This window comes from Malania oleifera, chromosome 11, assembly GCF_029873635.1.
Source record: "Malania oleifera isolate guangnan ecotype guangnan chromosome 11, ASM2987363v1, whole genome shotgun sequence".
NCBI classification, from domain to species: domain Eukaryota; kingdom Viridiplantae; phylum Streptophyta; class Magnoliopsida; order Santalales; family Ximeniaceae; genus Malania; species Malania oleifera.
The window spans coordinates 71,331,348-71,352,782 of NC_080427.1; the positions used below are offsets into that span (position 1 = coordinate 71,331,348).

The window sequence follows — 21,435 nt, forward strand, 5'->3', positions numbered from 1 at the left end:
CAGAAACTTATAGTCTTTTCTTTTCAATGATTTTCTGATATTTGATTCCATCTTCTGGGCAGTTCCAATCGTGTTCTTCAAACATGTCTAATTGCTGCTGTAGAATTGTTAGATATCTGTCAGCTTTATTAGAGGCTGATCTTTAGGAGATTTACAGCTAAGAAAACAATTAGAATTATTAGATATATGTCAGCCTTTATGAGAGGCTGATCTTTAGGAGATTTACAGCTAACAAATCAAGCTTTTGGTTCCACGATCATAGGGGATTTGGGTAGCATGTTACCCGATTATGTAGATAGTCTTTCCTATTTTACGGCTTTCCATTTTAAATAGGATATTATATTTTCAGTAGGTTGTAAATATCCCAAGTAATTAGATGAGAATTATCATCTATTTAAAGGGAATGTAATCTTTTTCATAGGTCAGTGGAATATTCAGTTTTATTTTCCACATTTAAACATGGTATCAGAGCAGAAAATGTTCAGCCAATCTTCAGCAAGGAGCAACTAGAATTATTGCAGAAAATGTTCAGCCAATCTTCAGCAGCCCCTACTACTATGGTTGGTACTGGTTCTTTGGCACACAAAGGAAATTTTTGAAGTGCTCTTAATGTTAAAAAGGAGAAGCTAGGTCCATGGATTATAGACTAACGAGCTTCACACCATATGACCGGAGAAGGGAAAAAATTTTCTACTTATAGTCCCTATTATGAAATTTTAACAGTCAGGATAGCAGATGGTTACAGGTTCTGTTAAAATTTCAGAGAACCTAACACTCAACTCAGTTCTATTAGTGCCAAATTTGGATTGCAATTTATTGTCTATTAGTAAACTCACTCAGGATCTTAATTGTGTTACTAAATTTTTCCCAAATATGTGAGAATTTCAGGTCTTGGATCCGGGGAAGACGATTGGCAGTGCTAAGATGTGTTCGGGGCTCTATCTTTTTCGAGGTTTATTATCCTCCTCAAGGAACAACTCACAAATCCGATTGTTTAGTGTCTAGAAGTCAAAGTTATTTTTCTACCATTCATTCTAATAATGATAGTGCAATTATGTTGTGGCACTATAGGTTAGGACAGCCAAATTTCTTGTATCTCAAGAAACTCTTTCCTTCATTATTCAATAATAAAAATCCAAATGATTTTCACTGTGAAATGTGTCAATTTTCAAAACATGTTCACAACTCTTATCCCAAACGACCCTACAAAGCATCCCAGCCCTTTTCAATGATTCATAGTGATGTATGGGCCATCTAGGATCAAGAATATTACTAGATCTCGCTGGTTTATATCTTTTATAGATGAACACACTAGACTTACCTGGATTTTCCTCATGAAAAAAAAAAAAAATAGTCAAAGGCAGGTCAGATTTTCAAAAATTTTAATACCGTGATCCAAACACAATTCCAAGCAAAAAAACAGATGGTGAAAACTGATAATGCCAAAGAATATTTCAAATCCATTCGTGGTGATTATCTCTTGAGTCAAGGTATAATACACCAAAGTTCCTGCATCGACACTCCTCAGCAAAATGGAATTGAAGAAAGAAAAAACCGGCACCTACTAGATGTTGCCCGCTCCCTCATGTTCTCTACACATGTACCAAAACATTTTTGGGGTGAAGCCATTCTCACTGCAGCCTACCTTGTAAACAGGATGCCCTCTTGCGTTCTCAAATTCCTAACTCCCTGTCAAACTCTACTTCAGTCCTTTCCCAATACTCGACTCACATCCACTAGTCCCTTCAAAGTATTCGGGTGCTCAGCTTTTGTTCATGTTCATAGTCAACACCGGGGTAAACTTGATCCTACAGCCCTTAAGTGCATTTTTCTCAAGTACTCTCCAAACCAAAAGGGTTATAAATGTTGTTAGCCTTGGTGGCTACACTATCATGGTTTATATGTTTTGATGATATTAACCTATAAGTCATTCCTAGTGTTCTTCCATCTTTGCAGATCATGTTAGTATAGGTACACATATATGAAGTACTGGATCAAAGGCAAAGATCGGACCGAATTGATGTTCGAATAGGAAGATCAAATGGACACTCACTCGGAAAGGACTCAAGCACAAACAAAGCAACCTTTTTGTTTAATTATATGTAATGGGTGTGTATTTGAGGTAGTGTATTTTGTAACTCTTGTGGTTTTGATTCTTGCATGATTTCTGAGCAAGAGTTGAGCAAAATTGCATATGTATATTAGGACACTTGAGTTTATAGGTTTTCACTTAAATCACAAACTCACATTTATAGTTTTCAAATATAAAACAAAAAGTTTGTCAAACGAATCCTAAACTCAATTCTGTTTTCCAAAGAGACAAGTTTTCAACATCTTAGTTTCATAATTATTTTCATACTTGGTCCCGATTTTATCAAAATGAGTCTTATGTCCTAAGGGTTCAAAGAAAGTAAAGTATATTTTCAATAAAGGACATACAAGTATATAAGATATCAAAATGATTTTTCAAATGTGTTTTTATTAACAAGATATCTTATATTCAAGGGGAAACTCATTTGGACAAGTATTAAACTTTATTAGATTTAATATATTTCATATACTTTTCTCCAAGAATGTTTTAAGTCATCAAAAGCCTTTTTGACAAGGAAAAACCGAGAAATCGTCGTTTAATGTAGTTCAGCCTTGAGTCCTGAACACCTTTCGATATTTGGGGCATAACTTTTGCTAGAAAAGTCCAAATAGGACGATCTTGGTGCATATAGAAAGCTAAGAAAAAATCCCACAACTTTCATGTTGATGACTTTTTCTGATTTGGGATAATCGTCGACTTATGCATGAAACCGTCGACGGTTTCAGAGAGCCCAGAAAAACCGTAGATGGTTTGGGACGGCGACAGAACACCAACGGGCGAAAAACGGCTAGTTTTCAACATAGTTTTCTAATAAAACCCCCCAACGGCCATAAAACGGCTAGTAGCCCATTTTTGCCTATAAATACAAGTTCTTAGACTTGTTTATATATGGTTTTGATTATTATTACAAGCATTTAGTGAAAAATATCTTTCAATCCAAAACCTAAGCACTTTGCATCTTAGTTCTTCATTTCAAGTGCTCAATTCTCTCTTTTTCATTTATCTTGTGTGAATCATTACTAGAGAGAAGTGTGAGGTTTTCTTTGTATTTAATATTTGCTCATTCAAGGAGCATTTTCATTGTAATCATCTTCTTCTTGTAAGGTTCTTTGTGAACCATTGTGAAGGTTCTTGGTGAACCGCTTGGTGAAGGTTCTTTGTGAGCGCGGTAAGGATTTGTTACCAAGTGTAGGGTTTGGCACCCGAGTTGTAAGGCTTGCTCTGCCGATGAAGGGGCGTTATAGTGGATTGTGGAATCCTTGGCTTGGTGCTAAGGCGTGGACGTAAGCTTGGTGCCGAACCACATAAAAATACCAGTGTTGATTCTTTGCTCCCTTCACTCTTTAATTCACTTGTCATGTGCTTGATTTAATTTTATTGTGATATAATCGCTTAAATCTTACCAAGAGTTTTATTTTGTAGAGAAATTTAATATACGCGAAAAGAGTCCCTTTGGACTATATACTCCCGAAAATGCTGTTCACCAGCTATTAAAAGATATTATCAATCCATCGATGTCATCTTTTTTGAGAAACAACCATATCACCCCAAATCTAAAATTCAGGGGAAGATTACACAAGAATTCCAGCTTTGGGATATCGAAGAGTTATCTTACCCTTCTTCTGATTCTGGCCCTTCTCACCTATCACAAATTTCTGAATTTATTCCAACTATTGACTCCATTTCTCCTTCACATCCCTGCTTAGAATCTCCCGTGAAACATCAACATCTAGACACTATTCAACTAACAAAAAATGATTAGTTGATTACCTATTCACAGAGGAGAAGGAACCAAAAGGAGATAGAACAACAAGCATCCCTTGAGCAAATCCAAGAGTCTGGTCCGAGCCCTAGATCAAGTGAAAATCCACCAGGTAACTCTAATCTCGAGACTTCCCATAATGAGTTAACTAAAGATGATAGTGATTGTCTTATTGCTGTGAGAAAAGGTGTGAGATCATGCACAAAACACCCAATATATACTTTTGTCTCATATTAGGGGCTGTCATCGAATTTTAGATCTTTTGTTGCCAACCTCGACAAAATCTAGGTTCCTAATAACATACAAGAGGCTCTCAGTACACCTAAATGGAAGTCTGCTGTCTGGGAAGAAATCAGTGCACTAGAAAAGAATGGAACATGGGAGATCACAGAATTACCAACTGGAAAATGTCCAGTAGGTTGCAAATGGTTATTCACTATGAAATACAACGAAGATAGAAGTGTTAACCGATTCAAAGCTCGGCTAGTAGCAAAGGGATTCACTTAATCATATAGAATCGACTACAACGAGACATTTGCCCCTGTAGCCAAGTTAATACAGTGCGGGTCCTCTCACCTTTGGCAGAAATTTAGACTGGCCTCTTCACCAACTAGATGTCAAGAATGCCTTCCTCAATGGAGACCTTGCTGAAGAAGTCTACATGGAAATTCCTCTTGGATTCGAGACACAAGCTACACACAACAAAGTCTGCAAACTCAGAAAATCTTTATATTGGCTCAAGCAATCCCCAAGAGCTTGGTTCGAGAGATTCACAAAGGCAGTCACAGGTATGGCTATTCTCAATTTCAATCAGATCATACACTATTTGTTAAATACTCTCCTTAAGGAAAAACTTCTATCCTCATTGTATATGTGGACGACATCATTCTAACAAGAGATTATAAGGAGGAAATGAGTAGTCTCAAAAGTCTTCTAGCTAAATAATTCCAAATCAAGGACCTTGGGAATCTCAAATACTTCCTAGGCATGGACGTGGCACGGTCAAGGAAGGGAATCTTTGTCTCCCAAAGGAAATATGTTCTAGATCTATTGAAAGAGACTAGGATGCTCGGATGCAAGCCAGCAAATACTCCTATGGATTCAACAACCAAACTAGGAGCTAAGGAAGACAGTGCACCAGTGGATAAAGGCAGACATCAAAGATTAGTTGGAAAACTTATATATTTGTCTCACACCCAACCTGATATTGGCTTCTCTGTCAATATGGTGAGTCAATTCATGAACAATCCCAATGACGAACATAAGGAGGCAATTTATAGAATCCTATGATATCTGAAGGTAACACCAGGTAAAGGATTATTTTCTGAGAAGAATCAATGAAGAGATATTGAAGTATTCATTAATGCAGATTGGGCAGGATCAATACATGATCAAAGGTCAACTTCTGGGTACTGCACATATGTGTGGGGAAACATAGTTACATGGCGAAGTAAGAAGCAATCAGTTGTGTCAAGAAGTAGTGCAGAAGTTGAATTCAAGGCAATGGCACACGACATCTGTGAAGGAATATGGCTAAGAATGCTTTTAAAGGAATTAAAGATTTTAGGTAAAGAACCCATGAATATGTTCTGTGATAATCAGTCAACCATCAGCATTGCAAAGAACCCAATGCATCATGATAGAACAAAACATGTGGAGATTGATCAACATTTCATAAAAGAAAAAATAGAGGAAGGAATAATCAAGATGTTGTATGTGCCTACATGTCTCCAAACAGCCGATATGCTTACTAAGGCTCTGCCAAGAAAGATATGATCTGAGTTCCAAGCTAGGCCTAATCAATATTTACAGCCCAACTTGAGGGGGAGTGTAGAATTATTAGATATCTGTCAGCCTTTATTAGAGGCTGATCTTTAGGAGATTTACAACTAACAAATCAGTTGATTTGTTAGCTATTTTTGGTTCCACGATCCTAGGAGATTTGGGTAAGCATGTTAACCGATTCTGTAGATAGTCTTTCCTATTTTACTGTTTTCCATTTTAAATAGGATATTATATTTTCAGTAGGTTGTAAATATCCCTGGTAATTAGATGAGAATTATCATCAATTTAAAGAGAATGTAATCTTTTTCATAGGTCAGTGGAATATTCAGTTTTCTTTTCTACATTTTAACAACTGCCAATTCCATGTGAGAGTGTTGAAGTATTGAGTGACCATGAGATCTCCTTGGCGTAGATCGTGAAGAATACTTTCGATAGCAAACAGTTCGGATGAGTTATCAAAGCCAGAATACGTTTCTTTGGTTGCCTCCCAGATGTCCTTTGTGGTCACATACAATAGGAAATTTTCTCCTATTTCGTTTGTCGTTGAGTTGATAAGCCAGGACATCACCATGTTGTTCTCTGACTTACATGTTTTGTACTTCAGATCTTCTTTGCTTGGTGGGGCTACTACTCCGGTGAGGTAGTCATGTCTTCCCTTTTCGCAAATGAACATCATTACTGATTGTGACCACTTAAGATAATTTCGTCCATTGAGTTTGTGCCCTATAATAGGCAAAAGATTGCAATCTGATCCTCCATTGCTACCTGTGGCTAAGGTTTCAGGATGGGAGGTGACTTCGCAGAAGGATTGACTTTGTCGTGCCATTGTCATCTCGTATTTTGTCATCTATTACAGTTCAGAGGAGGCTCTAATACCATGTTGATTTTAGAGAAGAAAATAATTCTCTTGTTTTTTAATGATAAATATATGGTCTGTATAAAATGGAAGGAAGAAAAGTTTCTTTCACTATATTCGGTAACAAGATACTAATTACCACAAGATCAGGAAACTACAAAATAGGAAAAAAAACTAATATAGATATCAGGAATTATCCAAAATCTCTTTATTCCTAAATTAAAGTAGTCAACTAATAATAAAATCAATTGCTGCAGCGGTATCCCTGAAAACAGGGATCGGGTATTTCCACATATCTTACTTTATCGCGTCAAGAGCATTAGACAAAGGGACCCGCTTTCCCAGTTTCTATTTGCTTAGTCATTGATATTTTGAGTAGATTGATCGACAGGTGGTGGATAAGGGCCTAATGAATGGTTTTGAAGTCGGTAGAGAGGTGGTTGTGGTGTCCCATCTTCAATTTGTTCTTCTTAGGTGATCATAGCTCTTCTTTTTTGAATATTTTGAGTCTACTTAATATTTTTTAGCAACTTTCAATGTCACGGGCCAAATATTTCACACCTCGTAAAGGGTCGTGCAGCATTAGCTAAAGCACTCTTGTTTAACTAATTAGCCAAAGATTACTGCAGTTCACCAACAGAACACATTCACAACAATTGAATGTAAAGCAAAAGGAAGCAATAAGCAATTGATGAAAGCAAATGGCAAGCAAGTGGTAAAAATTGAAGCAATGTAATCCATTAACAAACACCTCCATAAGGAATGTGTGTTTAACAAGGGAGGCAAGTAGGCCAAACAAGTTTAACAAACACTTGTGAGTTTTACAAGACTGATGAACACCAGCACTCTCCTTAAGAGCTTTATATGCTATTTTAGCTCTAGCACTAGGAAACATCAAATTGTACAAGAAATCATACTCCCTTTGTACTCTAATTACGCCTACTCAAAGCATAAAACCTATAATAGTATTTACATGATGGTAACCCATCCCATGCAGACAAGAAAAATGATCACAAGAAAGCATAATGCCCTAAACAAGCTTGGCTCGTGACATTCTCCCCCACTTATGCAGTCGACATTCTCATAGACTGACACTAGGTACTTTTCAACCTGACCCACAAACGGTTGCATGTCTTTCACTGAAATCGAATTGATTTCTTTGTAAACCTTTCCACCTCACTAAGAACTCATGTCACTACTTCCTTGATGATTTAAACTCTCTATCTGCAACAATGACTTTAACCTTCTCTTCTGTTAGGTTGCACTGTCTTTAGTGATGCTCTAGTTTACTAGCTACTGCTTGAATCTTCAGTGTCGGCATTGAATGGCTTGAGACCGCTGACATGAAACACGAGATGCGCTTCCAACTCAGAAGATCAAACTTGTAAGAGCCTTCTCGACTTTATCCAAGATGGAGACTGGTCCTTTATATTTGCGGAGTAGTCTCCTATCTCAACCTCATAGTGACCTGATATGTTCCAGATGGAGCTTAATAAGAATCAAGTCACCCACATTGAAGTGCAACAGTCTTATCTCTTGATATGCCCACTTATTCAACCGTCTGGAAGCTTTCTCCTAGTAGGCTCGAGCAATCTCTACATTCGGTGCTTCAATTCTTTGGTAAAGATGTATACTCTTGGACTCTTTTCGCTATACGGCTCACCCACTATGTGAGGTAACAATGGCTACTAGCCAGTACCAAGCTCAAAAGGGCTCCTGTTGGTTATTAAGCTCTTTTGGGTGTTGAAATAGAACTCAAGAACATTGAGTAGCTGCACCCAATTCTTTTGATTGGCGGTGGTGAAATGACGCAACTACTCGTCTAATAGCTTGTTGAATCTCTCTGTTGTTTGTAGGTGATAACTTGAAGAGATGTCAAACTATTAACTGAGGATTCTAAAAAGTTATGCCCAGAAGTTGCTAGTGAACCTTGAGTCCTTGTCCCTGATAACGTCTTGGGAAACACAAATATTTCTTAATACATCTAAAGAACAATTGCGCTCTCTCCTCTGCCGAACAGTACTTTGGTGCAAGTATGGAAGTGTCATATTTCGGAAACCTATTTATAATAACAAGCATAGACCCTACATATCCCACACTAGGCAAGCTAGTGATGAAGTCCACGAAGACACTCTCCCATAATATGGTTGGTACTTGAATGAGCTTTAGTAGCTCTGCTATTTTCTTCCGCTCAACCTTGTCATATTAGTAGGTGAGACAAGTTCAGATATACTCAACCACATCATCACACATCTATGGCTAGTAATGCCTCTACTTCAACAATGCCAAAAGTGTGATGTCAATCATGTCATCTTAGATGACCTGCCCAGATGGTGTCATGACACTCTCTCAACAATGTCTTCCTCAAATCTCCAGCTCGAGGCACAAAGAGTTGGTTACCATGTGTCATCAGCAATCCGTCTTCTAACCAAACGTGGCACGCTTTGCCCTCTTCTGTCAACTTTATGAGGTTTTGAGCAACTAGATCTTTGGCAAGGTTCTCCTTAATGTGCTCCCACATTGTCATGGTAACCTTACTGTCAAGGGCATTACCATCTATAAGGCTGCAAGCTCAACCTTCCTGCTCAGCATGTTTACGACTTGGTTCATCCTCCCTACTTGTGCTCAAATAAGAAATCAAACTCTGCCAAGATTCCTATTAGTGCACCGGCGTTATGCAACAGCAGATAGGCTTAGAGCTCCTACAAATACACCGGATATCGCCAATGGGCCTACTTGGGTGATAACTTTGGTCAGATAAAGAAGTGACTGATGGCTAAGTTATCTGTTTTCACCACAAACTACGACCCAAGTAGGTAATGCTGCCGCACACAAACACAATGTGTCATCGCTAGCATCTATTTCTCTTGAATTGTGTACCTTCGTTCAGCTTCACTAAGTTAACAGCTACCGTAGGCAACAGGATGCCCATATTGTAAAAAGGCTTAACCAAGGGCATAGTCTGATCCATCTATTTGCACCTCAAAGGGTTTCATGATGTCCAAAGGAGCTGATACCAAATCTCTCATCACAACATCCTTCAAGTTGTCAAAGGCTCCCTAGCCCTTCTCTATCCAGTTCCACTTATGACCCTTCGTCAGTATTCTCTCAAAGGAGAACTCTGTAATGGTTGGCAAGTCCAAGAAAGGAACACAACTTATTCACCTTTGTTGGAATCTTCCAATCTTTAATAGCTCTTACCTTCCCCATACCTATCCTAATATAACCTTGCTCAACCACATGACCACTGAATTTGATGCCTTGCACAGAGAAAGAGCACTTCTCTTTCTTCACATACAAATCGTTCTCCTTCATCCTGTCGAACACCTTCCGTAGATGCTTTTTATGTTCCTCCAAAATAAAACTATAGATAGTTATGTCATCTAGGTATACCACAACAAACTTGTCAAAGGTACTTATTAAATACCTCGTTTATCAAGGTGCAAAATGTCGCCGGCGCCATCATCAATTTGAATGGCATCACCAAGAACTCATATGCCCCATACCATGTTACACAGGTCATCTTCGATACATCCCCATCTACCATCCTCACATAATAACAGTCTAGCCTCAAGTCAAGTTTGGTGAAGTACTTTACATGACTTCACTGATTGAACAAATCATCAATCAGTGGAATAGGGTGCTTGTTGCACACAGTCACCTTTTTGAGTGCATAATAACCCACACACATCACATGCTCCCATCATGTCTCATATAAGGCAACACTAACGCTCTAAACGATGCTTTGGAAGGCAGTATATAGTCTGCTTTCAATAACTCATCAAGTTGTTTCTTCAACTCTGCTAACTCTTGAGGCGCCATCCAATACGATCCTTTCGCAGGCGGCTTCACTCCTAGTAACAGCTCAATTTCATGCTCCACAACTCATATGCCCCCATACCATGTCACACAGATTATCCTCGATACATCCTCATCTGTTATCCTCACCTAACAATAATCCAACCTCAAGTAAAATTTGGTGAAGTACTTTGCATAACTTAACTGATCAAACAAATCAACAATCTGCGAAATAGAGTAATAGTTGTGTACAGTCACTTCGTTAAACACGTGGTAATCCACACTCATCCGCATGCTCCAATCATGTTTCTTCTGAAACAACACCAATGTTTTGAACGATGCTTTGGAAGGACATATAAAGCTCGCTTCCAATAACTCATCAAGTTGTTTCTTCAAGATTACTAACTCTGGCGGCGCCATCTTATATAGCCCTTTAGCAGGCAACTTCACTTCTAATAACAACCCGATCTCATGCTCCACAACCCGCATGGAGGTAGTTGTGGGGGCAGTTGTGAGGTAGCTTGTCTAACATCACAATTTTATACTCATCTAACACAGTTTGGATGGTAGTAGACAAAATCAAAGACTATATCACCAGCCTCATTTTTATCTCCATATCCATGGCCTTCATGTATCCTCTTATATCCTATATCCTTTCCAATGTAACCATTCAAATAAGCTCCTATGAATGTCTTTTCAAACATTGATATACCTTGTAAAATACTATTCATATCTTCTCAAAATTGTCTTTTAAGATTTTCTACTAAGTCTATTTGGGAAGTATATGCACTAATGATGCTCACTATCTCCATGCCTAAAGTTATCCTCATTTTAATGATCCTATCCCCTATTCTTTTAACACATAATCTTTTAGTACTTTGTCTACAATAATCCCCACCCCATTTTTATGTTTCTCTTAATTAGTGTACCAAAGTTTAAATCTTGATTTTTCAATTTCTCTAACTTTCTCTCCTACCCATTTCATCTCTTAAAGGCATATTAAGTTAATTTTCCTTCTAAATATTATTTCCACTATTTCTATATTTTTGCCCATATGAGTCCAAGTTGCTAATCTAATATTAATTTCTTGTACTAACTTATTAACCCTCTCCCTTCTATACTAAGCCGGTCTATTCCCTTTATCTAGGTGTATTTAATAAGAATTCATGATAATAAGAACTGACAAAGTTTTATGCTGGCTATCAGCTACCTAACACAACCATGCTCCTTTATCCGAGTTTGGGACCAGTTGTATGTACAAAGAATTTGTGTTACACAGGCGAAGTACCTATTTGAGTTTTTTTTTTTTTTTTCTAATGCAAGTATACTCAATGTCAAATCCGTTCGTATTTTACATCAGACTTTGTGTGCTTATACACCTAAAGGAAATGGTATTTTAAAGAGCAAGATCAAGATTTACTTGAGGTTGCTCAGTCCTTATTGTTCCATGTGCATTTGGTTTATTGATTTTGGGATGATGCAGTCTTACTGCCTGCAATTTGATCAAATAGGATGCACCCAACTGTTATTATCTAGGAAGCACAAACACTTTAGTAGGAGCAAAGTGTTGGTATCTAACATGTATGGGACACAGACACGCCTCCAACACGACTACATACCCAACACAACAGGTGTTGCTAAGACACGTGCCCAACAAGTGTTGGATTTATTGTGATATTTTTATTTTCTACACATATTATTATTATTGTATAGTCTTCTTTCTCTTTACACTCTTTACACAACGCATTTGAACAAGATTAGTTACTAACTAATTCCAACTAATGGCAAACTAACACCGAGTGCTAAATAGAACTAACTAGTTCCACTGGCAGACCATGTATCATATCACTTTCTTTTGGAACTCTATTTTTTTCCTTTTTTATTTAGCAGTACAATTGTCATCCCCAGAGGGAAAAAAAAAAGGTTGTTTAAACAAAACAAAAAAAAAGTTGCTCATAAACGAGACAATACAACCACACATTTCTACATGAATGACAATTCAGTGTCCCAAACTCAATTCTATTCACAAAAGCATAAGTGTTGGCTTGGCTGCTGAGAAAATGCAGAAAGTTGAACAAAACAAATAGACTTTTGAAATATTGAATTTTTCATTATTTACAAGAAAATGAGGCCTTCACTCAATTGAACCCAGTTCATATTAGAATTGTTAATTTTGTTGTTACTCTGTTAGTTAGTTTAGTTGTTAATTTGTTAGTTATTATTTTAGTTGTATTTTTCATTTCATATACTAGTATAAATACTTCTATAAATACCACTGTAAAGATAACTTTAATAAATTCCGGAATATACAATTTTATTTATTTTAACATGGTATCAGAGCTCTCTCCGCTCCGCTCAAACGCTCTCCCTCTCCCTTCCCGGTCGTCTCCTGGTTTTCAAGAACTTGAAATCTTCATCTCTGTGAAGCTTTTCTTCGATCTCTATGTCATCTTAGCTCATTCGCTTCAAAGGACTCCATCATTGTGATCATGGTCAAACTCTTCTGCAGATCCAGAAAGTTGCTCATTCTTGCAATTTTTAATCCTCTCGCGGCACTCACCAGTGATTTCGCCGTCTTCCGCGCTCTCTTTCAGACTCTCTCTCACATTGTCTACGGTTGTTGCGTTTTGAGGAAGGCCAAGCACGCCATCGAGGGATTCTTGTCTGAACTCCGGCGAATTTTATCCAACTCTAAAAGAGCACATTAATGGAGTTTTTTTTTTCATCATCTTTTTACCGAAAGAATGTGATGTGAAATATTTATTCACCATCTCCATCTTGAGGGGGCGTATTAGAATTGTTAATTTTGTTGTAATCTGTTAGCTAGTTTAGTTGTTAATTTGTTAGTTATTATTTTAGTTGTATTTTTCATTTCATATACTAGTATAAATACCAATGTAAAGATAACTTTAATAAATTCCGGAATATACAATTTTATTTATTTTAACATCATTTGATTTCGTCCAATTGAGATTATCATTCTTTACTGAACAAAAACAACATACTACAAAATACGACTTCAGATTTTCTCTGTTCTCCGGTTTTCTCAGCTACCAAATCAAGTGCTAACCAGAATATTTCCTCTTGGCAAATAAAAAAAATGAACAAAAAATAATCTCGGAATCTTGCGTACTCTGTGACAAACTTGCGAACTGGACTGAAGCGTTCACACAAGAACTCGAAGAGTTGAGGGAGAAACTCCGAGAGCAAAACAGGGTCGATGCGAGATAAGTCCTCGTTCAGCTGGCGCAGGTGTTCGAGCTTCGAAGGTATGTCCGTGGCGAACTTGGCCAAGTTTACGAGACTCGTGACATTGTCTCTCGATCTCAGGGCCATCACTCCCACCATTGCAATGGAAAACCCTAATTCCGCAACTTAATTGACAATAAGTATATCGTATGGTTGGTTGCTACAAGAACATGGAGAGAGAGAGAGAGAGAGAGAGAGAGCGGAGGGAACAGGTTGAAGGTGTATTGAACGAAAGAAGGGCTTGGAGCATTGACCGAGCTCCGCCGGCTCGAGATCAGCAGACAGGAGGCGGGTGTGTTTCTGGTCTCGGGTCCTTTTTAACCGATTTCTTGTGTTTTTGGAACGGACGTCGTATCCTTTTCCTTCGTTTACACCTTCTCCCGTGGATAAGCTAAGAAAAAATTTAACCCACCATACCAAGGTTAGTCAAAATCCTTAATAACTGTCTTCTAATCAATAAAACCTAATTAAAAATATGCATATTAATTTATAAGTACTATCAAAAGCATGTTATGGACAATCTAATTACAAGATGGAAACATTAAGTTGAATATAGGTAAGTACACATTGCTACCTGAACTCGTGTACACTTTCACCTTAAATACCCCATAGAGTATAGAGTATAGTTGGAGGAAGGTATTCCAAAACCTTACTCTATTTACTTCGTGTGTTTCCTGTTGCAAGAACTACATATGTCCACTTGCTAGACCATCACACTATAGTAGGCAACAACCAGGTGCAAAGGAGCCATTGTAAGGATACCAAATCATTCTCAACCCAAAAGTTTGGCATTGTTTGTGAGAACAATGCAAGGAAAACCATGTCGCATTTGTGTACCTACCAAGGAGGAACGAGAATGTGAGCCTTGCAAATGGTCAAGCCATGCCTCTATGTTCTTTCGTCATGGTAGTCATTCCATAAGCGACGAGCCAACACCATTTGCTATAGTTGACTATGTAATCCTTACCCAACAATAGTTTTAGGTGATGCAAAATTAGGACTTTGGTGGAGAACATCCAGGCCTTGCTTGAGCAAAAACCCTTGTAATGACGATGATAGTTATTCATGATCCTTGGAAACTCTACTAAGGAGGACTGGAAAGGCTCCAATAATGCAAGACAACTCTATAGCACTCAACCTTTGTTTAGAAAGAGAGTGAAATTTTATACCAAGTTTGGGAGAGATTTAAAAAATTATTAAATTTGTGTCCCCACCATGGATATGAGAAATGGCGCTTAGTGAGCTATTTTTATAAGGGACTTAGACCTAAAGAGCACCAATTTGTGGACATGATGTGTAATGGTGAGTTCTTACATAAAGATCCCGATGAGGCCATTGAATATTTGAATGACATAGCAAAAAAAGCCCACACCTGGACAGGACCTAGTGCTACTGAGAGCACAAATAGGTCACAACTTGTAGGAAACCCAAATGGCGGTGGAATTTACCATCTCAAGGAAGAAGATAACCTAAAGGCTAAGGTTGAGATGCTCACTAGGGAGCTAGAGGTGTTAAAGACTAAGGACTTAAAGCGAACACATGTGGCTAACCATACATAATCTATCAGACCATGTTTTGTGTGTGGCGAGGTAGATCACCTCGCCCAAGAGTGTCTGACATTTGCTGAGATGAGAAGGATGTATGAGGAACAATGTAATGCCTTAGGTGTGTACAAGAAGCATTTTACACCTTTCTCTGATACCTATAATCCAGGGTGGCGCAATCACCCCAATTTTAGTTGGAAGTTTGAAAACCAACCTCCTGCACAACTCCCTAGATCTTATCTTGCACCATATAATGCACCTTCATCTTCTAGGAGTCCTATAAGACACTTTGCATGCTTTTATTGAGGCACAGGGTAAGACTAACCAAAAGTTTGAATCTTTGATTACGCAGGTTGTTGAAGAAAAGAAGGAGATAAAGAGCCAAGTGTCCAAATTGATAAGCTCCTTGAGTGTGAATGAGCGAGGTAAGTTTCCTTCTCAAGCTCAGTCCGAACCCCATGGTCAACACACGGCGCAAGAGAATTTGAAGGATGTGAATGTCATTGTGACACGAAGCAGTAAGTCATTACACATCCCAACAACGAACAAATCAGAGGATGTGGAAAAGAATCAAGACAGCAGTGATGCCGAGTTGACCAAGGAACCTGAGGTGACAAAGAGTCTTGTTAAGGTACCATTCCCTCAAGCTTTAAAATCAAGCAAACGAACTCTGGATCCTAACAATGAAATCCTAGAGAATCTAAGGCAGGTAAAAATCAATCTTCCTCTTTTGCATGTGATTAAACAAGTCCCTACTTATGCAAAAGTTTTCAAGGATTTGTTTACAGTTAAAAGGAAGCACCATGTGAAGAAGACAACATTCCTGACAGAACAACTTAGTGCTCTAATTGAGCAGCGGATTCCTCCCAAGTACAAAGATCTTGGTTGCCTAACCATTGCATACAGCATTGGAAATCATGAGTTTGGGCAAGCTTTGCTAGATTTAGAAGCTAGCGTGAATCTAATGCCATATTCTATTTATTTGCAGTCGGGGTTGGGAGAAATCAAACCAACCACTGTGGTATTGCAATTGGCTGACCGTTTAGTCAACATACCTTGGGGTGTGGTAGAGGATGTTCTAATTCAAATTGACAAATTTTATTATCCTGTTGATTTCCTAATTCTTGACACTAGCTCTGCTGTTGATACTACTTCTAAAATTCCTTTGATTTTAGGTAGGCATTTCCTTGCCACTGCTAATGCTCTTATTAATTTCAGGAATGGGCTCATGAAGCTGTCTTTTGGAAATATGACTCTCGAGGTGAATATCTTCCATATTGAAAAACAACTAGAAGATGATGACGAGGGCCACCAGACATACATGATTGACTCACTTATGAATAGGGGAGTTTCTACATCCCATGATTTTGATCCCCTTGAGTATTTTCTTGTTAATTATGAGTTTGATTCTATCAATAATCCATCTGATGTAGTTGATATTTGTGCTATTTTCGATAGAACTCACGATTATGGCACTCGGGCATGGCAACCAAAGTTTGAGGAGTTGCCTGAAAAAGGTGAAAAACAAATTCCTTCAAATGTGGAAGCACCCAAGGTTGAATTGAAGCCTCTGCCTAAGGGTTTAAAACATGCTTTTCTTGGTCTAGGTGATACTTTTCCTATTATTATCTCATCTAAAATTGTCTAAGTCTCAAAGTGAGAAATTAATTCAAACCCTAAGTGAGCATAAGTCAACCTTAGGTTGGAGCATTGCTGATATAAAAGGAGTTAGTCCCCTGGTTTGTTTTCATAAAATTAATTTGGAGGAATGAACCAAATCTCGTAGAGACCCCAAGCGTAGGCTTAATCCCACTATGAAAGAAGTGGTGAAGAATGAAGTGTTGAAACTATAACGCCCCGAACTCAAAACTAGGGTTCAGAGCGTTATTTAAAATATATCTCTGATACCACCTTGTGATGCCCCGAACCCGCTAAGTGGAGCCTGGGTGTCATGTGTTCCATTTACCTGTATCCGATATTCTCACATCAATTATGCAACGTGAATAATAACAACTCCTTAATAATATACCAGAGTTTCTACATATCTATAATCTCAAAAGGTATTTTTCATCATCCAGTATTCACAAACGTATATAAATATATACATCCCAGAAAACTTAAACAAACCAAAATATATGTATATACATCCAAAAGTCTATACCCTTTCTCTTTAAAAAATACTACACCAATCCTGAGCTCACTGGGCTCGATCACGCAGAGGTCCTAAAAAAGATAAAATTCTTATCAGGTGAGACGCATCTTAGTAAGTCGGAAAATATTAGTATCAGTGTGTGGCAATCATGAGGTTAAGTGTACAAAATATAATCACCATTTATAAAATTATCACAATTATGAAACCATTCTCTGTCCCTACTCACACACATGCAGAACATTTTACTAACGAGAGTTCCCAAGGATTGCGGTGATTACCCGCCCATACAAGTAGCACCCCTTTACTGTGATACCTTATGCAACCCATGGCTACAACTGAAGCATATCAGGACACTTACCTTACTCAGTAAGCCCTATGGTGGATAGTTTATCTCGTACTCGCACACATATTCAAACAAAAGTTTAATGGCAGAAGTTCCCGAAAATAGGAAAGATTACCCGTCCATACAAGTAGCTTCCATTTACTCTAATACGCTATGCAGTCCAGTATGACTACATCTGATATTAATTAGGGCACTCGCCTTTCTCAGCAAGCCCTCGAGCGGAGTGTATACTTCGCCCCAAATAAATATAATACTACAATATATAATGCATATTTACTTTACTCTGTATCTGTTATTTCTGTATTACTCATCTTTTCATGTTTTTAGTATTTCATATCACATAATTCACTTTCACATTTCGCATTACTCTGTTTTCATGCTACTCTGTATTCACATTTGCATTCACATCTGCATTCACATAGTCTGTTCTCATATTATTCTATGGTTAAATTAAACAATTATGCTTTTAGAACTCACTACCAGATGGATAATCACTGTCATGCTTCCCCCCATGACGGGTTGTGTGGCTCGAAGGCTAGACTTAACCCTGGTCGACCCACCAGAGTTAAATCAAAAAACAACCACTTCAGTCTGTAAGTCATATTGGCTTTCCCACATTGGTTTAGACTCTAGGGGGAATCTCTACCCTACACAGCCCAATCGACTATCCCATCACCACACTCTCTCTAAGATGTGTGGATGCACTAATCTCTGCCAAAAATCATACGCAACAGTATTATGCCTCACTATGGTCCACCGGAGTTCTCAAATCATACATTGCAATTTAACATTCATATCCTGCTCTGATTAACAATACACATGCAATATAATCCCAATACATTTCATTTCCAACATGTCATACATTGTGGCATGAGTAAAATGAAAATACCGAGTTGAGTTGTGATATATATATATATATATATATATATATATATATATATATATCACACCATTTAAGTACTCGGTATTTTCATTTTACTCATGTCACACCATTTAAGTAATACACATAATTATATCATTTGAAATAACAAAAGCCAACCCATGTTCACCATCCGTTTTACTAAAGATACACATCAATGTATCCCCACAATTTCGAAAAAACACTTTACTTTAATCATTTCATTTTCATAAATATATATATCTATATATATATCACAAGTCAACTCGGTATTTTCATTTTACTCATGTCACACCATTTAAGTAATACGCATAATTATATCATTTGAAATAACAAAAGTCAACCCATGTTCACCATCTGTTTTACTGAAGACACACATCAATGTATCCCCACAATTTCCAGAAAACACATTACTTTAATCATTTCATTTTCATAAATAATAACTATAGCCCTAGGCTCAAAAACCATAGTTCAAACGGTTGACTTTTCTTTTAAAACTCATCTGATAATCATATACATTTATAAACACATACATTTTCCATTTAAACCGGTAAATTCATAAAAACTACTGCCTTAATCTATTCCGCTTACCTGATTTCCAGAAACTACGCCAGTAGGGATCTCGAAATTATACCCGCGATGCTCACCTGAACCCTGAATTCATAAATCCTAATTTAATCAACTCAACTCCAGGTAAAATACTATTTTAATATTTTCTAGGCCCACAAACTCCAAATAAATAATTAAACTACCAAAATCATCAATTTAGCTTAATTTCCTTAACCCTACCCTAACTTTGCAGTGGTGCCTAGGACCTCTAAATTGAAAATTTGCTCCGGCCAAAATAACGACGATCAAGACTAGGATCCCGTGGTGGTGCCTGATCATCGATTTATCTAAAGATTTAAGGAGAAATTGAGGAAAGAGAGTGAGTATACCTTACCGTAGGAGTGATACCTACATCGCTCCTACGACAAATCCACTCCGGTAGGAATGTCAGTGACGGAGATAGAAACCCAGCGGTATCTTCTATTTTTTGATCGATCGAATATTTGTCAAGAAAATGAGGAGAGAGAGGAGGAGGGACAGAGGAGAGAACGTAAGACGCAGAGAGAGACTCTTCGCTTGTAGTAACTTCTTCCTAAAGGAATTTAATTCCTTCGGGAGCTTAACCTTCATATATATATATATATATATATAATATTATTATATTATATTATTTAATTATTAATAATTAATTAATTAATTAAAATTAAATTTTATTTATTTATTTATTTTAGGATCACTACGTTCTCCCCTCCTTAAAAGAATGTCGTCCTCGAAATTCACTACCCGATAATTTTTCACATTTATAAAATTTATTAACTCACTATATCTCATACATTTCAATATATGCTACCATATGAACTTCTGCATCATCTATAATTAAATAAAACTACTATTTATCTCAATCATACACACGTACCTGCGCCTCTGGCAATATTTGCCTCGGTTGGGATCATCATATACACATGTGCTGGACCACGTCCACCTCGGGATACTTACTAGTTTCCTCGAATCTGATTAGGTACAGGTTCATTAGGCAATAGTACATGACAGTTCCTCGCAATATGCCTCAGCTTACCGCACCTATAGCAGTTAGGACCCCTAGCCCAGCATTCACTGTAATAACCCGAAGATTAATGGTATTTAAATAATAAAGAGAGAGGGAAATGGAAATAGAACAAAAGGAGGCAGCAAACTTTGTCGATGAATGCTTCGCGTTGGTCGACAACGTTGCACTTTGGGCTCGTCGACGAGGGTGTGCTTTGTCGACGAGTAGATACCAAGAGGATACCTGGGTGACTCTGATTTTCGTTGACTAGGGGGGAAGTTCGTCAACAAGTTGCCTTCTTGACCTCGTGGACAAGGTGACATGGCTCGTCGACGAATGCCAGTGTCTAAATAGTGTTAAACTCGGATTTTACGCAGAAATTTTCAGCAAAAAAACCCTCTCTCCCTCCTCTACGGTTCCTCCCTCTTCTCTCTTCGACTTTAGCCCCATTAGTCACCGGATGGACGATCAGAGGCTACCACGATGCTCCTGGAGAAGTTCTCTCCAAGTCTGCCTGAGCAGATTGTTGGTGGGATTGAGTTGAATTCCATCCCAAATTCAAAGCAAGGCATTTTATTCAAAATTAGGCTTTCCAACAGTTGTAGGAAATGTAGTAGACGTAGAAATACTGATATTTTGTTCTGGAAAATGTTACTTTCAGGGTGTTGAGTGGGGAATCCTGTGGGTGTAGGACCCATCACAGTAGGGGATTTTAGCAGGAATTACGTAAGAGAAATATGCTATGCTAGGCAGTTCTAGTATGATTTTCAGTATAAAATATATATTTTTACCAGATTATTATTCACAGTAGGAATTTTATACAGTTATCAATTATGTTTAAGATGTTTTAATTACTGTGTGGCATGAGAATATGGATACAGTACAGAAATATGTTTTACATTATTTTCAGGATTGTGTTTTATAGAATATACAGATAGGGAACATGTTTTATGGTATTTTTCAGAATACCTTGATTATTTAGTTTTATAATACCATGACATGCAGATTTACAGTTAATTTCAGAAACACAGTTAATATAGATACAGTGTATTACATCGTCATGGTTAATACAGTTATTACAAAATCATGGTGAAACAAATAGTTATATATAGAAACGTAATATATAGTATTAGACCCTGATGGGCCATTACAGATACAGTTTATAGAGCACGATACCATAGTTAAATACAGTTCAGAATGCAACCACATATTCAGATAATATGTGGTATACAGAGTCGATCGTGCCTATATTGTGGACAGACTCCCTATTAGATATGGGTTGAGGGGGTCGATCTAACTAACAAAGTATAGTGATTTATCCTGGTAGACCAGCCAGTGATAAATCCCGCTCACAAGTCGCAC

At 37.7% G+C, this 21,435-nt stretch overlaps 2 protein-coding genes across 7 annotated transcripts in view; one reads left to right on the forward strand and one right to left on the reverse strand.

Moving 5' to 3' along the window:
* Nucleotides 1-13,884, reverse strand: part of LOC131168510 (uncharacterized) — a 93,628-nt gene extending 79,744 nt beyond the window's left edge. For all 6 annotated transcript variants that reach the window (XM_058128000.1, XM_058128001.1, XM_058127999.1 and 3 more), the window contains exon 1: nucleotides 13,427-13,884. In XM_058128000.1, the coding sequence (XP_057983983.1) occupies nucleotides 13,427-13,641 (215 nt within the window). In that variant the 5' untranslated portion in view covers nucleotides 13,642-13,884. The remainder of the gene's footprint in view (nucleotides 1-13,426) is intronic.
* A 947-nt stretch (nucleotides 13,885-14,831) lies between these two features.
* LOC131167588 (uncharacterized) lies at nucleotides 14,832-16,734 on the forward strand. The gene is made up of 2 exons (XM_058126385.1): nucleotides 14,832-15,050; nucleotides 15,400-16,734. Exons 1-2 carry the CDS (start codon nucleotides 14,832-14,834, stop codon nucleotides 16,732-16,734), a joined length of 1,554 nt encoding a protein of 517 aa, XP_057982368.1.
* Nucleotides 16,735-21,435: the final 4,701 nt, after the last annotated feature.

What these genes read in the sequence shown, in the direction of transcription:
- LOC131167588 (XM_058126385.1), top strand. Translation starts at nt 14,832, where the DNA reads ATGATGTGTAATGGTGAGTTCTTACATAAAGATCCCGATGAGGCCATT. An exon ending in TGCTCACTAGGGAGCTAGAG is followed by an intron (nt 15,051 to 15,399) that starts GTGTTAAAGACT and finishes ATTGAGGCACAG; the next exon opens with GGTAAGACTAACCAAAAGTT.